We start from the raw sequence: 17,954 nt of genomic DNA, 5'->3' as shown, positions 1-17,954 counted from the left end.
TGAAAACTTGAGTTGGAGCCACTCTGGAATCAGTACCGAAAAGCTGTAAAGAATAGACAGACAGCTAAAGACAGAGACTCAGAACATGTAAGTGATTGTAAGGCCTTCTCAATCCAGAAGATATCCTTTAAAAAACAAATTTGAAGTAGCATTTCTGACGTTCCTTTATGCAGGTGGAGCGTCAGTAAGAAGACAAACCGCATTCTGTGCTATGGGATCCAGGGACTTGGAGTCTTTGGGAAATAAACAAACTGAGATATAGGCCTATAAAACACGAGACCCTGCATCTCCCCTACACCCAACTACGTTGGTTAACAGTCATACACTTCCTGTTTAGCCTGCTGCGACAGACAGCTGGTACACCGACTTATTTAATCTAAAATGTTACATTTAATGAGCACATAACTAATGATTCATTGTGTTCTCACAGTCCAAAAATAAATTCTGCCAATACTGAGTGAACTGAGAATTTGACTTCCATAAATATTTCTCAAAAGCCAATGTTTCATTAAGATAAAAAAAGATGCGTGGACAATATTGAAATTCTCTATTATTACCAATATTCTGAAAATAAATAGAAATAATTGAATATCCATTATCAGAAAAAACATACTTAGCACTGGCTGATACAGTGTATCTGCAGATTTAAACCATATGTTCCTTATGTGGCTATTTTTAAATTTACATGTCAAAACCAATTTTTACCCACATTTCATGCATGTTGAGTATACATTTTAGATTCTATGTATAATGTTTTCAAGTTGCTTATTCAAGCATAATGGCTGGACAAATCTCTTGATACGTCCGGACCTTAGCACCTCTCTCCCTAAAGTAGGTTATTATCAAAGAATCGGTGAGCATGTGAGAAGAGAATAAACAACATGTGGGCTGATCTTTAGAGCTTTCTCACCCATCAAAATAAACAGTTGGAAAAGCTGGGTGTAGCATTCCCCGGTTCAAGAGTTCAAACTGTGTAAAAATCAGTCCTGGGAACCTCCATCTCATGCTACAGTGGGCACAGTCGCAAAGTTCCCTGGCAATTTAATCCTGCCTTGCTGAACAGGAGGGTTTCGGAGATCAGCCAAGGTCGGGGAGACACGTCACACGTCATTCAACCTAAATTTATGACTAAGAGGGACCAACCGTGACATAATCACATGGAGTCATGGGAAAACAGAGAAGGGAAAATGGTCTTTTGGCTGTTCCTCTCTCTCTCTCTCTGTCTTTTTTTGCCACCCTGCTTGCTCACCCTGCCACCAATTTCTATAGTCCTTAACTAAGTGAGGCATTTGCTAACTGCGTAAGATGACACAGTCTTTTATGTGAGCCCTTAGAGGCCAGGTAGTATCTGCGGATTCTCCGTCTCTCTCTCTTTCCGTCTCTGTCAGGACTCTCCCAGCAGAAACACACCAGGCAGAAAACATCAAAGGAGTCCCTCACACTCGCTAGGAGCACAACTTCAAAGCCTGGACTTGTTACTCACTGCAAATATGTGTGTTCAGCTAAAGCTCGCCCAAGATAACAGCCCCAAATACACTGTGGCAATTTCATACTGGATTCAGGCACCACTGCAACCTGAGAATTGACTTCTGTGGCATAATTAAAAGCGAGCGTTTGGGACGGGGGAGGAAATTGTTTCACATATTCAGTCTCCTTTGAGTTGCATCCTCATTGAAATGCACCTGGAGAAATTTGAGTTACTACTGAATGCTTCTGGAAAACTTTTGACTCATGCGAGTTTTGCAAAAACACCTGGTATAAACATTCACACAGTGAACTAAACCTGCATTCACTGAGAGACCAAGTGAGACACATGCATCCAAAATCCTTTAGATCACAAAATGTTCCTCATACTAGGAAATAAATGTTTATTTTAGGAACTGTTCACTGACAGATTCTTTGGGGAACCCCAAATGATTCTTCTTGTACAATCTAGAATTCCTTTTTGAACATGAATTGTTTATAGTTCAATATCATATACTGTACACTCTCCCACATAATCATACCATGCCAAAAATAGACTGTCATAAAAGAAAAATGGAGGATGATGTTGCACTAAGTTACATTCACATTTAACACAATTTTAAAATCAATACTAAATAAGACTAAATAAGAGGATTACATGGTGAGATTCTAGCAATCTTTTTGATTCTTTTAAAGTGCTAAAAGGTGCTCAGTGCATGTTAAAATAAACAGACATTTCAGTCATGCAGGATCTTCCTCCACTGAGCTCTAAAAAATGTAGTATTGCACACTATTTAAATTTTGGCCAATACTGCTGGGCCTACAATTCTTTTGATATTATAAATCTATGCTACTCTGTTAAGATAGATAGATAGATAGATAGATAGATAGATAGATAGATAGATAGATAGATAGATAGATAGATAGATAGATAGATAGATAGATAGATAGATAGATATGGTGAATCTTGATTCTGTACATACTGCACTGGGAATTAAGTGAATTGTGAAAAGTACTTAAATGTACCTGAAAAAGGAAGGTCGTACAAATATAAGACTACAAAGACATTGTTTAGAATAACATGCACTGAAGGGTCATTGAAAACATGACCATGAATATGTATCTAACAAAATACTTTAAGGTCAGTTTTGATTTCTTGTTGCTTAAGGTGTAAAACTGCCAAAAGGACACAAAGAAAAGATGTTTTGAGACAGAATACACTGAAATCAGTGCTATTCATCGGGCCTCTATATGCCAACATTTCTCTTTTTCATGTCTTGGTAACACAACAGTGTGAAAAGGTGTTTGGGGCTGAAAATAAGCATAGCAGATATTTCTGACTCTAGCACGCCAGCACCCCTTTGTTCCATTTCTCTCCCTGATCCCAGACAAAAAACAACAACACAGACGTGCGACGCACAGCACAATTTACACATCCACATCAGTGCACACAGCAGGGGCAAACACAGGCACACTGCTTAAACAGGGCAGAGCTTTTAACCCCTCAGGGTGTGTGTGTGTGTGTGTGTTTGTGGGATAGAAGACACACACACATGATTACACAGATGTTCATCACATCACATACAAACGTTACATTTATACAGAGCAAGTACATGTGTGTGTGTTTGTGCGTGTGTTAAATGGGGAAAGGTTTCTTAAGCGGACAGATTTAACACCTTGCAATGCTGGGTTTACAGTCTATCACCTCATTACAAAAACAATCGCAGTCTCGACGCACCACCCTGCACACCAACACACTGTGTGAAATTTTTAGCTCTTTCCTCACCTTCTTAAAATACTCAAAACATTTCATTTCAAACCATCTTCACATTTTAATGGAAGCTGACGTACTACACCCAAGAGAACAGAGGTGAGACATCCAAAACTCTTCACATTCCCAGCTTCAAACATCCTTTTTTTTTAACTTCGTCTCTCATCACAGGTAATAAGTAGATGACTGAGGTTGGTTGCTACTTCAAAAGTGATGAATGCAATTCAATGTAGGTCAATTTTACAAAGTATAACATAACAAATCTGACCATGAAAAGTTAAAATCTTTTAATTTTGCATAAAAGATGAAAACGTGGCCACGTTTAGTTTAATATTATATTAAAAACACTAATAGAAATTACTATGCATGCCTTCCCATCATGCTCTTTTAAATGATATAACAATCTAGAGGATTTCAATATTCATGAGCATCTTGAATAATTCAACATTGTTTATGCGAGTAACGTAAGATCAAACAGCAATGAGCATAAATTGAAGAAAGTGTGAAATTAAGTTGAACAGCATCTGTGATCTCTGTGTCATCTTGGTTTGTTGCCGTCACGTTTTATGTCATTATGGGATTCTCAAGGATTCTCCTATGAGTAGTCCATCATTGTTCTTATTTTTTGCAGTATGAGCAGTATAATCTAGAGGAGTGAATGAAATCCTTCTTCCATAAAGACTTATGGAAGTAGGTCTCTGTATCTCTTGGTGGGCAAAGAGTGCCCACCATGAACACTGGCTGGATGCTCTCCACATGTCCACTGTCAGTTTAGAGGCTGCTTGTTACTGACCTCTAGGTCAGAGCATCTGGGGGGAAGGGGACAGTGGGTGTCAGAGATGCAATGGGTCACCCTTCCTGCAGGGGAAATCTGAAACACATGTCTCTTTAGAAGCTGTGGGGTAATTTCTTTATCTGTAGGTCTTTTAGTAGTTTTGCTATTTTTTTGTAGGCACAGAAGGAGACAGTAGTGGTATAATAAAACAATAAGCCTTTTTTGCATTTGCATGTGCATATTTTATGGCTGTACATTGTGAATTGTATTTAATAAGTATTCTACTCTTAATCATTTATTTATCTATCAATACCTTTCCTCTCATTGACTAACTCTGCAAGGAGGGTGTTGTTTACTGCCTTCTTTCTTATTATATATAAAATATTATGCACAATTTTTTAAAAAACTGGCAAGACCTAAATAAAATTACAATTTAATTAAAATGTGAGATGTATCACAAATATTTTTACGCACAAATAATACAATGAAAAATCTAATTCCACAAATGAACATGCTCAAAGAGTTATCTCCTGTAGTCACTTTCCTCTCCCTCTTACTTTATCAGGGATAAGAAAGAAAACCTGCTGGTCCGGTCACACCGATGAAGCCGTGCTATGCAATTTAGCCTCCAGCCCAGGCAACAAAAAAGGTAAACAGGTCACAGGGAACTCCTGTGAAGCTCAAGTGAGGACAGAATCTTTCCTGATATTCCAAGCACGGGAGAAAGACGGTTAAAACTTCACACAGTCTGCTCATTAAAGGGACCTTCTGTTTAACTGAGTTTCCTCTGCCTGTTCATAAATCAACAAACACTCCACAAGCTGCAGCTGAAGCCTTAATACCCTGTGTGGTGAACAGGCGTCTTAAATAGCCTATAAGACTCACACAAAACAGACCCCTGTAGTCACCTCCATTAATCTTTGAAATCGCATCTGCTCAGTGCAAAATATGTGCATACATGTTTCCAACGACAGGGTGTTGGTCCCCGACCTGGAAGTAAGTCAAGTTTTCTAAGCAACAAATCAGTCTAGTAAGACTGATGCAATATTATTTGCTATAACTTCTGACCGCTGCATTATAAGCAGGTTGTGGTATCATAAAGACTGTAATTAATTACTCTGGATGACAAATATGTTTTAAAAAAAATAGTAATGAAAAGTGACACAGTATCTTATGACATAGAGCGACTCATATTGAGACTGAATGCTGCTGGTGTTCAGTGCTTTGTTTTAAGCAGTAAGCTGGAACATGTTGTTTAAGATCATAAATAGTACATGAGATCAAACCTTTAATAATTAATTCCATCTGCTAAGGTGCTGGACTGTAAAATGATGTAACAACAGCATCAAATAGAGAAATTAGGCAGCCAAAACTAGCAAGACAGTGTGATATAGTTAGGAACAGCCTTTGGTTACGTTTTTGTTGCGCGATATTTGCCCGTGGATGCGGAAATGCCTTGTGGACATGTTGCCCTCGTTTCTGGAGGAGCGTTTGGTTCTGACTGTCGTTTGGACTCGGCTTTGAATCTGACATGGCTCAGGGCAACACAATGCAGCTTTCATGTTTCCAATCACATCCTGGTTATGCAATCTGGCTCCGCGGGACGTGCCGGAGAACGGGTGCACATAAAATGTCAGCATGCTGACCGGACAGGCATAATGTTCAGGTTTGGGCAGCTCTTCCTGTCTGTGCTGGGCAGATTTCATGAGCTGATGGAAGCGGGATGCTGTTGTTAGCACTCCATTATGGAGAGCTGATTGGAGAAACATCTGTTTTGTAAGGGAAAAAAAGATTTTTTCCAAAATGGCTTTATAGTTTTAAACTGTCTGGTTTGGTAGGACGGCATAAAAGCACACAACCTCTCTTAAGAAGTAAAATATGATCAGCCAAATCACATCAAGAATCAGGCTTCATGGGTATATGGAGAGAGAACAAAGCAATAAAGTCAGACAATTTTAAGACTACAAGAATGAGTATTGTAAACTTTGCCTGTCAACAACCTAAAAGCAAATTCAGTTTAAAGTAGGCGCAATTTATATTATGTTAAAGAAGCTCAGTTATGGGAAAAGAATAGAGTATCCTCAAAACAAAAATATCGCTTGACCCCGTACATGATCATGACCCACGGCTGCATGCATCAAATCTAACTACTTAACATTTTAAATTTGAATCTCTTTTATTTTGAAGTTCAAGACCTGTTTCAAAGCAAAATGCCAGTTTTTGTCCTACAATAAAGGACAAATCTTTGAAATAGGGCCCTAGGGTTAACTGCTCTCCATTAAGTTTTCAGCTGATGGGAATGTCAGAAGTAAATTACCCACACAGTTAAGATTTAGTTTTAGCTTCCAACAGAACTGACCTACTGGGCTTCAGCGAATGAAGTGTGGCGAAAACAGAGTATGGTAGTCTTTCAAAGCTTTAACAAGAGGAAGTCTGCTTATGTATTTCCTTAATCACAGTAAAAATAGACATAATAGTTGATATCATTACTGATATCATTGTCTGTTGAGGCAAGCATTACTATTGCCAGTACCGAGGGTTATGCATATGAGCAAGTTAAAAGGGTGGTTGACTGGTTAGGGTTAGGCGATTCATACATGGATAGATTTCTCTTTTATATGAAAAGATTTTTTTGTGCACCCCTAGTTTTGATGGCGTAACAACAATTATTTTTCTATTCTAAATTTGTTGCCTGTTTCCTGGGGCAACGTTTAAATAAATTTTTGGCATTGTGACATTACAAACCGAGGAAGTAGCTTGTTGTAGTCCCTGCAAGTTGTTTTTTGTAGAAAATAAACTTCCAAAATTTTAAAAGACATTGAACTTTCAGCGTTGTAACTTTGCAGATATTGTTTATGGTCAAACAGCAGCATTACACAAAAACGGAAAAAATTGCAACCAACAACCCCTTTAAACCCTCAGTGCTTAACTTGTCATTTCTGTTGTTTTGTGTGATTGGTCTTACGGTTTTGCACATGTGGACAATATATGTGTATATATCAGGGTAATAAAAAAAAACTAGATTTCATTAACTTCGCTTGCCTTTCACTTTTATTTCCACTGAGACCCATTTGTAATGAAAATATAAACTAGAGCACATTATGCGTTTTAAGTCAATCTTTCAATAAAATGCTTTGCTTTTTAAAATCACTCATTTGGGTACTACTTTTGATATACATTTCCTGTTAAGATATTAAATCAGAAAAAAAAAAATCAAACATTTCAGTTTATTTATCCTTTTTCAGTTTCCTATAATGACATCTGTGTGCCAAAAACACAAACCAAACGAATGCCGGGAATACAGCTCACTGTGGGCTCTTAAATCCTATGTGGGCATTTATTTTCCCGCACAAAGTCATTTTTTACTCAGATTCATGTAGTCAACTCAATATCCATTTCACACACCTGTCACGTGAAATTGAATAAATGATGCCTTTTGAGAGTCACACCTCACCAAGTGAGCAATAGTTCTATAAAACTATACCCATGGGGCCGTGCATCAGTGCTGAAGGGTATGTGTTTATTTCACAAGACTAGTTTACTCGCAGACGTCTCAGCGACGGCCTCCAATTGAATGCGAAATCTTAAACTAACTGTGTTTGTTTGTTGATTTTCTGCCGTGTACAGACCTAAGAAATCTTTGCGTATTTGCTTAATTGATTTCTGCAGCTTTTAAATCTTTAAACGAGTCTCTCTTTCTGTCAGTTTATTTTTGCTCTTTGAAGTTGGCATTTCAAAAGAGGGAGCTGCAAAGCAATATGCAAATGACGATCTAGGACTGCGCCGGGGACCCGTATGAAATCGACAGTAACACTGGAGAGATTTTCGACTGCGTGCTTACATAATATTGATTTGCCATCACAGTTTATTGGCTCATGGACCTTCCAACACATGTTGATGTGTTTTCCTCATCAAAATTATGCCTCCTCTGACAACCGGAGCAGAACATACAGCTACACGCTTCCACTAGCTTTACTCCAAGAACACAGGCTTGGAACAGCTGGTGTCGGACTCCTAGAGACTACGGGACGTGCGAGTGTGTGGCACAGGTGTTCCTCCAGTTGGGCTAAAAGCCTCGCAGGCCCAGGTGTTCATTCACAACATGCTGCATATTTGGGTCATAGTATTGGGACAGGGGGAAAGAGAGGAATACAGATCAGTATAATTCTTTGCCACCAGGTCTCAAGACCAAATGCAAGCCAAGCTTGAACATATTTAATGATCTAATTAGGTCTCTGTGTACTTAAAGGCACAGCTGACCAACGATTTACATTCTGTTATCAATTATCCATCCATTCTTCATTCCGCTTGTCCTCGGTAGGGTCACAGGTGTCATTATTTACTCACCCTAATTTAGTTCCAAATCCGCATGAGAGGACCATTTTAATAGCTTAAATGTGAAAATGATGACAGAATTAAAATTTTTGAGTGAACTACTCCTTTAACAAGGTATGCAATGGGTCCTTTTTCCTTGGGTTGCATTCAGCTTGTGTTCTAGTGGTGACATCAGACAGTTGCCAAGATTCAGCAGACGCAGGCAAACCGTAGAAAGAAGAGAGAGAGGGAGAGAGAGAGAGAGAGACAGATGCTCGCCACAAACAGAGTTCACATAATTACTGTGTGTCAGGGCTTTGGAGAGCTCTCATTTCCACCGTACAAAGGAAGAGAATACAGGAAGAAAACATGCTGATCCCACAAACTGTATCGAAATGCTTGGCACACAAACCAGTTGGCGGATACAATTTTCATGTTAATGGCTCTAACTGTCAAATGACTTTAACAAAGTATCTGCACTCTTTTCAAATCAACTTCATGCCATGGAATAACGAAGATTGTTATTTCTAGACAGAGTGCAAGACTCACCAGGAGTCACCAACAGTGTTCTCAGCTGAAGCCCTCTGACTTAAATTGTTAACTTGAAATACCCCCAGTAAGTGTCACCATAAATTTATATCATTATTGCAAATTATTTAAGCTAATTTTATTAGATAATGCTCTATTAAAAAAAAATGTTGATTTTAATTTAATACAAACCACTAGTTGAACCCTGTCTAAATAAAAATGGCAGAAAGAAAAAAAAAACAAGCTGCACTGTTCTCAGGTGGACAATCACATTGGCAAACATCCCACCTTATATTTCCAAGGGCTATTACACAATGATAAGCACTGTGCAATTCTTTCCAGTGGCTGCACTTTCCACACAAAAGGGAACAGTTCGTCCTCATTGATCTCTTAATGGAAGCGTGTTCAGCTAGATTGAAAGACGAATCAAAACCGCTCATTGGCAGAATAGGATTTTTTTATCTCTTTGTTTTTTCCCCCCCAGCTTACTGATATCAGTTCAATCAGCCGAAACTCTGATCGTCAACTTTGATAAATAAATTTGTGACTGAAATCCCACAGCGGAAGGTTTAAATTGAATGCACTTCAAGAGCAATTTCTTTTGCCGTGAAAGTGAGGGATTTCCAAAAGGGAGGGAGGAAAAAGGAGTGACAGCGTTCTTCTACAGGAATTAAAATAAATCCAAGCCAGCGTGACCAATTTAACAATTAAGATCAAAAACCGAGTCTGAAATGGGAGCCCCGTGTGGCTGAGGCTTGGTGCAGTTTACCACGGGGCGAGAGGACGGGGGGTTCTGATGACCTTGCCCTAATTCACCGTTAAAAAACACCATGGCTCTGGGCCACTCTACATATCCTGTCAATAAACTATTATAGCACAACGGACAGGCGGCCTGCCATGCTGGCACGGAGTTCAATTAACTCCGAGGACAGGGTACGGACAAAGAGATCAAAACAGGAACAAACAACTGAAAAACTGAGCAATAGACTAGACTAGGGAGAGAGACAGAAAAAGTAGTTTGAAAGAATAACCATCATCAACAAGATATTTACCATGCATTTACAGTATGTATCATTAATTAAAATCCTTATTTATAAATGTACTTTTTATTCAATTATTTACTTATTTCCTGTTACCATAAACTAACTTAGCATAAAATATTCTTGTGCCCTAAATGTAGCAGACTTGTTAAAAAAACCACAGCTTTGACTTTACTACCGCTGATCTACCTTGTAAACATATGCGTGCAATGAGCACACACACACTCAAAGTACACACAAATCCTCTTTTCTCACCAGCCTTGTCCGGCCCTCAGTAACACTGATTCAAACTGACCCAGACAGCTCTCCAGGGCTTCATTTACAACCAAAAAAGATCATTCTGTAAAGCTTTGGCTTCCTCACAATAGTATATCCTGCAGCGGTCTCTGAACTTCTCTGAATGCGTACACACACGCTCACTTGCAACAGCATGAATTTAAAGGCACAATTAAAATCACTTTGTCTCAAACAGCCGCCCATCACCCCACTCGCAACGTGTGATCTTCAGAATAACTCAGCGTAGGGTGAAATCTCCTGTGAACATTGCTATAATAGTCCCTCTCTAGAGCAGGGGATCATGGTCGGGTCCTTAGGCTAACCACAGCAGATGGGGAAAGGACTAATTGTACAAAGCAAACGAACGGGTGAGAAACGGGTGGTCTGAGATGCCTCTGAGCATTTGAATTTCTTCTGCTGGTTGAATGTGTCACTGAAGGGCACAGGGACAAGAAGATTCCAGAAAGCAACTTTCTTCAGAATTATAATCTAAAGACGGGATTGCTGTAATATTTAAATAGCTATATTTAGTTAAAAGTTGTCTGGCAGGGGATTAGAGTAGGTCATTGTTCTCTTGTGGATTTATTGTCAGTACATAAGCAATGAAAAGGTAATTAATGGACCATTACAAATAAACAAACCTCCTCAAACTGACAGCCCGCCTAAGTGAGCATCTCTTCAGATGACTAATGAGTGACATCTATAATCACCTGCCCAGGGCGGCCATCAAAACCTTCTGCAAGGTTCCTATTTTTCATTCTACAGTAAATCTCACATATAATAACAACACCCTATCATTTATTGTTCTAATATGTTGTCATGGGCTTATTACAGAAACAATTCCCCTGAAGTAACCTAAGGTTAAATGCTTTGCAGTGGTGGTGGTTCATGGCTCAGTTCTTGTAAGGACCAAGGAAGCAGCCGACCAAGGAAGTGTTGCTTCCTTGTAAGGACCAAGGAAGCAACACTACTGCAAGGTTTACACTAAAGTGTATTCCAACTTGATGCATTAACATTGAATTCATCTTTTTAGATATTCTACTGTATATTTTTATATACAGTACACAACTGTTCAAATGTTTGGGGCCAGGCTTATTTTTAAGACCTGCCTTATTTTTAAAGGAATGAACACTTTTAATCAGTAGCCATACATTCAATTGCATTCAGCACTGATAATAAGAAATATTTCTTGATCACCAAACCAGCAAGGATCATGTGACACTGAAAACTGGAGTAATGATTACCACCACAGAATTAATATACATTTAGTTACACAGAGTATGTTTTCACCTTAGCTTTTGGGAAACTTAACAGGAGTAGACAGGCCTCTTTCTGACCTGGGTGTGAAAAGAGCTCAAGCAAGGATACTGTGTGATAGAAGAGGCAATCCTTAGAAAAAATCAAGTGCATGTGGGAGACAAAATGGCAAACTGTCCCTAATCACAACTAAAGTACACTCAACATTTCTGAGCTTGGAGGGAGAAGAAGGATGATTGGAATATAATGGGTCTTGAGCCAGAAGGAAGCCACTAAACTGTGAATATCACAAGCACACAAGGTCACCAATCTATGCTCTTGCACTTTGCTGCCCCCTTTTTGATTCGCTTTTATTGACATGAATGAGGTGACTGAGGGTGACAATGTCCAGTGAAAGCCGGATACAAACTCCACAGTTAATGGTTGAGGTTCATTAATAATGCACAGCCGTTACTAACCAGCATTCACAATAACAGAGATTTGTCAGACATTTGTCAGACAGTGAACAGAACTCACTTTTAATAAGAGTTGACAACTTGTGGCGACTTAAAAAAAAGACACAATGAAGTGAATAAAAGTGTAAAAGCAAACAGTAACCCTACAAAATACAGTAGATTGCGTGGAATAAAATACATACATGGAAAAAGTTTTCACAATGTCAGATGGGTCAATTCATCTCATGTTGTCCTATGGAAGATGCCTGAGCATTTTAATTTATACTTAAATTTTTACCTTCCAATTAAAAACTGACCCTTTAAGTGAAACTTATCTTAATCGTTACATTTGAATTTAAATTTAAGTATAAAGAACAAGAATATGCAAAAATGTACATGCACCTTGAAATGCATTCAAGAGATCAGAATTAAAAATTAAAACATTGATTTTGCAATAGTAATGTGCATAACCATTTGAGGTGGACTAACCTAGATGCTATAGCATTTGTAACTTTACTTGTTACTTGATAAAAGTTACCTAAACAAATTCATATGCATTCCAAAATGTACATTTGAAGGAGACCGGAAGTAAACATCGACTGACATCTTACTGTTACTTGTTACTTACTGTTAATGCATTGTACATCCAATCATTCATCCTTGCTTCCTCTTTTGACCCTAGACATTCTCTTCAAACAGACTACACAGTGTTGAAAGACAGATAAAGTTGTTCTTCATAAGGATATTTTAAAATTTTCATGGTTGTATGGATTTTTTAAGGGTGGAAAAGAAGAGAATGCGTACAACACGCAAGCCATTATCAGTGTTTACCAAGCCAATGAAGGCACCACAGGGATGGTCTTTATGAGGATTAGAAAGCTGCCCCGCGGTCCCCGACTGTGTGCACTGCATAGTAATGCTAATGCTAATTGTGCAGGACAAACTGTTAAGCCTCTCTGCTCTATGAGTTGCTTCTTGATGAAATGGCAAGTGACATTGGGGTGAGTCAACCATACTGGTGTCTCTCATCCAGTACTGCTGTTATACAAATGTGACAGGCCAATAATATAACAGATATGCTGATGGCAAATGCATGAGCATGGCGCTAGCAGAGCCAAAGTCATAGGTTTGATTCTCACAAAGCTAGATGGATCAATAAATTGATGACTGCATACGAAAATAAAAAAAAATGTCAGAAGAAAATATTAGTTTCTAAGTTAATATAAGTTCTAAGTTTAATATCAGGGTAAACAGAATCACAATATAATGATATCGTATGAGCACAGGCCTAATTTCTTATGTGCATGATAATATCTTGTTTTTGCTGGCAATGAGAACAAATAAACTGCTAATTCTGATTAGATCTCAATTGCAACAAAAGAAAAATCTCAAATGAAATATGTCTGGCATAAAACAGATCTAAATCTATCCAACTGTGCAGTTGTTACCTGGAGAAGCAACATTACGAGTCAGATATCAAAGACTACGGGGACTATGTCTGTGAGTATGTCTTCACTCTGTTAACACAGATGGGACTTTCTCATCCAAACTTCACACATAAACGGGACAAAACAAACAGTGCAGTTCCAAAAGCACTCAAACGGACTGTGTTAGCATGAGGCTTCACAATGGATTCAAAAATAATTGTCTCCCAGAAGACCCCGCATTGGCTTGACTTCACCATACAAGCGTTTGGAGAGAGAAAGTCCTTCAAACTGCCTCCGAAAATGAGATACAAAGCTCTTCTGCTGCCAACAGGACTGCGTTCCCATTGTGCTGAATTCTCACAGAAGAGTGGAGAGGACACTCCACTGTGTTTTAGTGTTTTAAAGAGAGGGCTGTGTTGGAATGACAGAGAGGCTAAAAGACAATAAGTTCTGGTCTTTGAAGACCAGACTAGGATAGAAAATGAAGACCAGACAGGATGAAACCACAGAAATAGATGGCAGCATGCAAAAGAAACATACAACGCAAACTGCACAATTAGCAAACTAAATTGTTTAGTTTAGATCAGCCAGAAACACGTATCCTTTATCCTACGTAGCGTACCTGGGTGCACCTTTTAGCGAGCCATGAAATACATACCAGTCATGTGCATACCAAGCACATCAGTGCAGTTTCCAAAAGAAATGAACACTAGAGGCAGTAAAACTTTTATTCTATTTCACACAAATTTACAGAGTTTCAATTAATAAAGAGTAATTTTCACAAAATTACTTGTCATGTTATGACTTCAAAACAATATTAATATGCTGATAGGTTTGAAAACTGGTGTTTTTGAATGTTAGCATCACACATATCTAGCTTCACACATGGGTTTTCATAGATTGCAGGTTTACTCAGTAGCTCACGAGATACGGCGTTGCACTTAAGCGTTGAAAAGCAAATCCTGTGTAAAGTGGTTTGATTAAACAGTTGAAAGTAAAGATGTAAAAGTAAGATGTAATGGCACGGTTGCATCAGTTTTGCATTTGTTAACACTATTGGGTGGGTTTAGGGTTGGATTTGATGTAGGGCATATTTCCAAGACGATGAAACATTAAAATTATGTCGCAATATGTATCCGAAGTAACACAATGAAAACTCACCAATACTTACCAATGCCAACGTAATAAAATGTGCAAGGGTTTACAAATTGAACCTTTGTTTTAGCCCCACTCAGTGGACATTTCTCTTTGAAACTGCGGCGAAACATGCAGTAAGGTACATAAAAAGGTGCCGCACAAAAAGTGCACAGAGGTACGTATTTTTATGAGACCAGGTTGGTGAAATCACAATCATATAAAAAAATGAGAATCAAACCCACGAACGCCATGCTCTACTATTTGAGCTACAGGAAAGCAAATACATAAAGCATCTTCTAAGTACTCTTTATTATCTGCCAAAATAAGCTTTACAACATGTTAATTTATATATATATATATATATATATATATATATATATATATATATTCATAGTTTTCCAGCATAAATAATTATATAATGATGTATATAAGTAATAGAATTATATATATATATATATATATATATATATATATATATATATATATATATATATATATATATATATATATATATATATATATATATATATAGCTTGGTCATGCCGCCCACCCAAAGACCAGACATGTGTTCGGCAGACGCTACACAGATTCTTAAGTGTAGGAAAAACCTCTTGTTTAATTTTAAAAAAGGCCACATCTGTTCTGCTCACTGCAGATGATAGAGCTTTCTAACAAGCTCTCATCCCAACTTTAATTATCCTGTAATTCTCCAATCAGTGGATGCAAGATCATTACAACAGACAAGATATTCTTCACCGGATTTGCTTGGGATACTTTACAGAAATGCACATAATAACTCCTATTTCTCTTTTCAAGGAGCATGTGGTGCCATTATTTCAGAGGACCAATTTCAGTAAACATGTCAAGAGGTATATTCATCCGATCGCCGAATTCACTCTGTCAAACAATCACTGAGACGACCTCAATCAGAGTCACAAACAACCCCAATGGCGTATTCAGGTGATGGACGGGGACCTTCGCTTGCAAAAACAAACATTTATATCCACCAACGTCAACTACACATCCTGCCCCAGCAAAGGTATTTGAGACCACATGTGCTGTCTGGTGACTTCCAGGTGAATAAATATCCCTAATTATCCCAAACAAACAGTTGAATAAAGGTTTGCTTTTAGAGCTCTGATTAGCGAAATCAGACCTGCATGACCTCAACCACTTAAGCTAAACTCACAGTCATAATTAGAAGACTTTCTCCATAACATTTATGTTCACTTGAACCCGGAAACTTGATGATCCCGAGTGAGCTCATTTGAGTTTAGTCAACATGTCCTAATGTATCTGTTTCACAATAATTTAAGCTGAGTTACCCGGCAAAGTTCATTACAGTCAGAAATGCACCAGTCAGATTGTTCGTTTGCTCCAGTTTCACCATTTCTTTGTTGATTTCAGGACAATATTTTTAAAGAAACATCTTGATGGTATCTGAACATACCTCTGAAGCTTGTGCTTTAAACTTAACCACTCTAATAGTTGTTTACCTAATTGCAAAACCATGAGGACCAACATCTCGCAAGTGGAACTAAACAAACTTGACAGCCCAAACAAATTATCTCAATGAATTTATATGGTTCCTTTAGCTCAATTGGTAATTCGTGGTGCTTGTAATGCCAGCTTCATGGGTTTGATTCGAAACAAATGCATGAAATGATAAAAAGTTTATCCTGAACACAAAATATTTGACCATGACCTCAGATAAAGGTGTCAGCCGAATGCATGCATGTCATTTATATCAAAAGAAGACATAGCATTGAATTAAAAAAATCATATATGCTACTTCTCATGAACAACAACAAAAAAAAACATTATATGCTTTTTTTCTTATTATATGTGGTATTATATTAAGTGGCACGCACATACATTAAACCTCAGGTGAAGCTTCAGTTGAAAATTAATAGCACATGCCCCCAAACTATCACATATCGGAAAGGTGCGCTTTGATTTCATTAAAACTGAGACGCAATGGAAATGCATAACCCCTTTTGATATAAATTATCGAGGGTCTGAGATGGCAGCTAATATCTCTTTAGCCACCAGTTTTTAAATCTTAATTACAGATTAACATGAGATCTTAAAGGAATAGTTCGGCGAAAACGCTAATTATGTCATCAACTGACATCATTTCATCCGCAGAACACAAACAGAGATGTTAGGGAGACTCAGTCACCATTCACTTAGCCTACATTGTCCGGAAAAAGATGCGATGAAAGTGAATGGTGACTGAGGCTGATAGTCTCTATAGTCACGTCATTCCGTGTTACAGGAGACCGAAAGTCAGTACAGCTTTTGAACAACATAATAACGGCAGAATTTAAAATATAAAAATAAACCCGTAAACCGTGAGTTAAAAAAAAAAGGCTGTAGCCTGTAAATAAAGTACCTCTCATGTTGTGGATTTTGACCATGACCTCGGCTGCTGACATCAAACGATACGCTAAGTACACACGTCCGGAGTCTCTTTCTATCTGGACCGGTGAGTGTCCGTCCGAAAACACCTCGAACCATTTTTTCTCGAACCTCTGGTCCGGTACCGTAAAAATCAAGTCGCCGACTTTCACATCTTCAGAAACTGTAACGGTGTAGGACACTTCTTCGGAAACGGCTCTTGGCTTCCTAACTCGGCTTTTAACGTCGGTAAGAAGCTCTGTCCGGTCAGTCGTTACGTTAAATTGTCGCGTATCGTTGTTTTTATTAAGTACCTCGATCTTAACTGCCACTTCTTCGGCTGTTTTACTGCAGCGCGGTAAGCGCGCGCTCACTGTATAGCTCGATTTGGATTCCCTGTCAAAAGTTTTAGCGGTTTTTAAGACGAATCCCGCGTTGTCCAGATATTCAAGTAAAAAAAATGACGAGTCCCGTCCTGTCAAAACTGTTTTAAGTCCAGCCAAGTTGAATTCTTTGCATTTGTCTCCTAGAGGGAAAAGAAAGCCAGCGACAACAGTTCCAGTAGGCGCGCCTTCCTCAATGTGTCCATAAAAAACAGCCGGTCGCACATTAGAAATGGCAAGAAAAATAATTAAAAAGCATGCAGTAGGAAATCTGAAAAAAGTCGGATTCCGTAAATGCGCCCTCATTATTCCATCAATTCAGCCAATCTCTGTCCTTAAAATCTGACTTTTACCGTCTGTGCATCAATAACATGCTACAAATGTAGCCTAAACCACCACTGAATAAGATAGCAACTATTTGCACGCTATCTGCACTTTAAGTTTTCAATGCAGGATGTCAGTGTTTTGTGTGTAGCTCCTCGACCGGCATCATTCAACCATACTCTCACTCATTCCCGCATCCACCGATACACAGCATCTCCATGTGGTACCCCAGCCCCCGCCTTCAAAATGATAGCCAATCAAAATAGCGGAAGGGTTGGACTAGCGGTATAGACCCTCCTACTGAATTTAAATAAATATGCAGCTTTCACCAGTCGCCAAGTCAGTAGCGTGTGCAGGGACGCAGTTTAATTTGTTGAAAGGGTTTACGGATAATTTCGGACTGAGATTTTTACTTTTTGCGGTT

The 17,954-nt window shown here is 38.5% G+C and overlaps 1 protein-coding gene across 1 annotated transcript in view; it reads right to left on the bottom strand.

Moving 5' to 3' along the window:
- si:dkey-22o22.2 (neural-cadherin) overlaps window positions 1-17,695 on the bottom strand; it is a 103,603-nt gene extending 85,908 nt beyond the window's left edge. Inside the window, exon 1 of the mRNA XM_043262099.1 lies at window positions 16,819-17,695. Coding sequence (XP_043118034.1) covers window positions 16,819-17,512 — 694 coding nt within the window. The 5' untranslated portion in view covers window positions 17,513-17,695. The remainder of the gene's footprint in view (window positions 1-16,818) is intronic.
- Window positions 17,696-17,954: the final 259 nt, after the last annotated feature.

Source organism: Puntigrus tetrazona, chromosome 16 (assembly GCF_018831695.1).
Source record: "Puntigrus tetrazona isolate hp1 chromosome 16, ASM1883169v1, whole genome shotgun sequence".
Lineage (NCBI taxonomy): Eukaryota > Metazoa > Chordata > Actinopteri > Cypriniformes > Cyprinidae > Puntigrus > Puntigrus tetrazona.
This window is presented reverse-complemented; position numbering and strand designations above follow the sequence as displayed.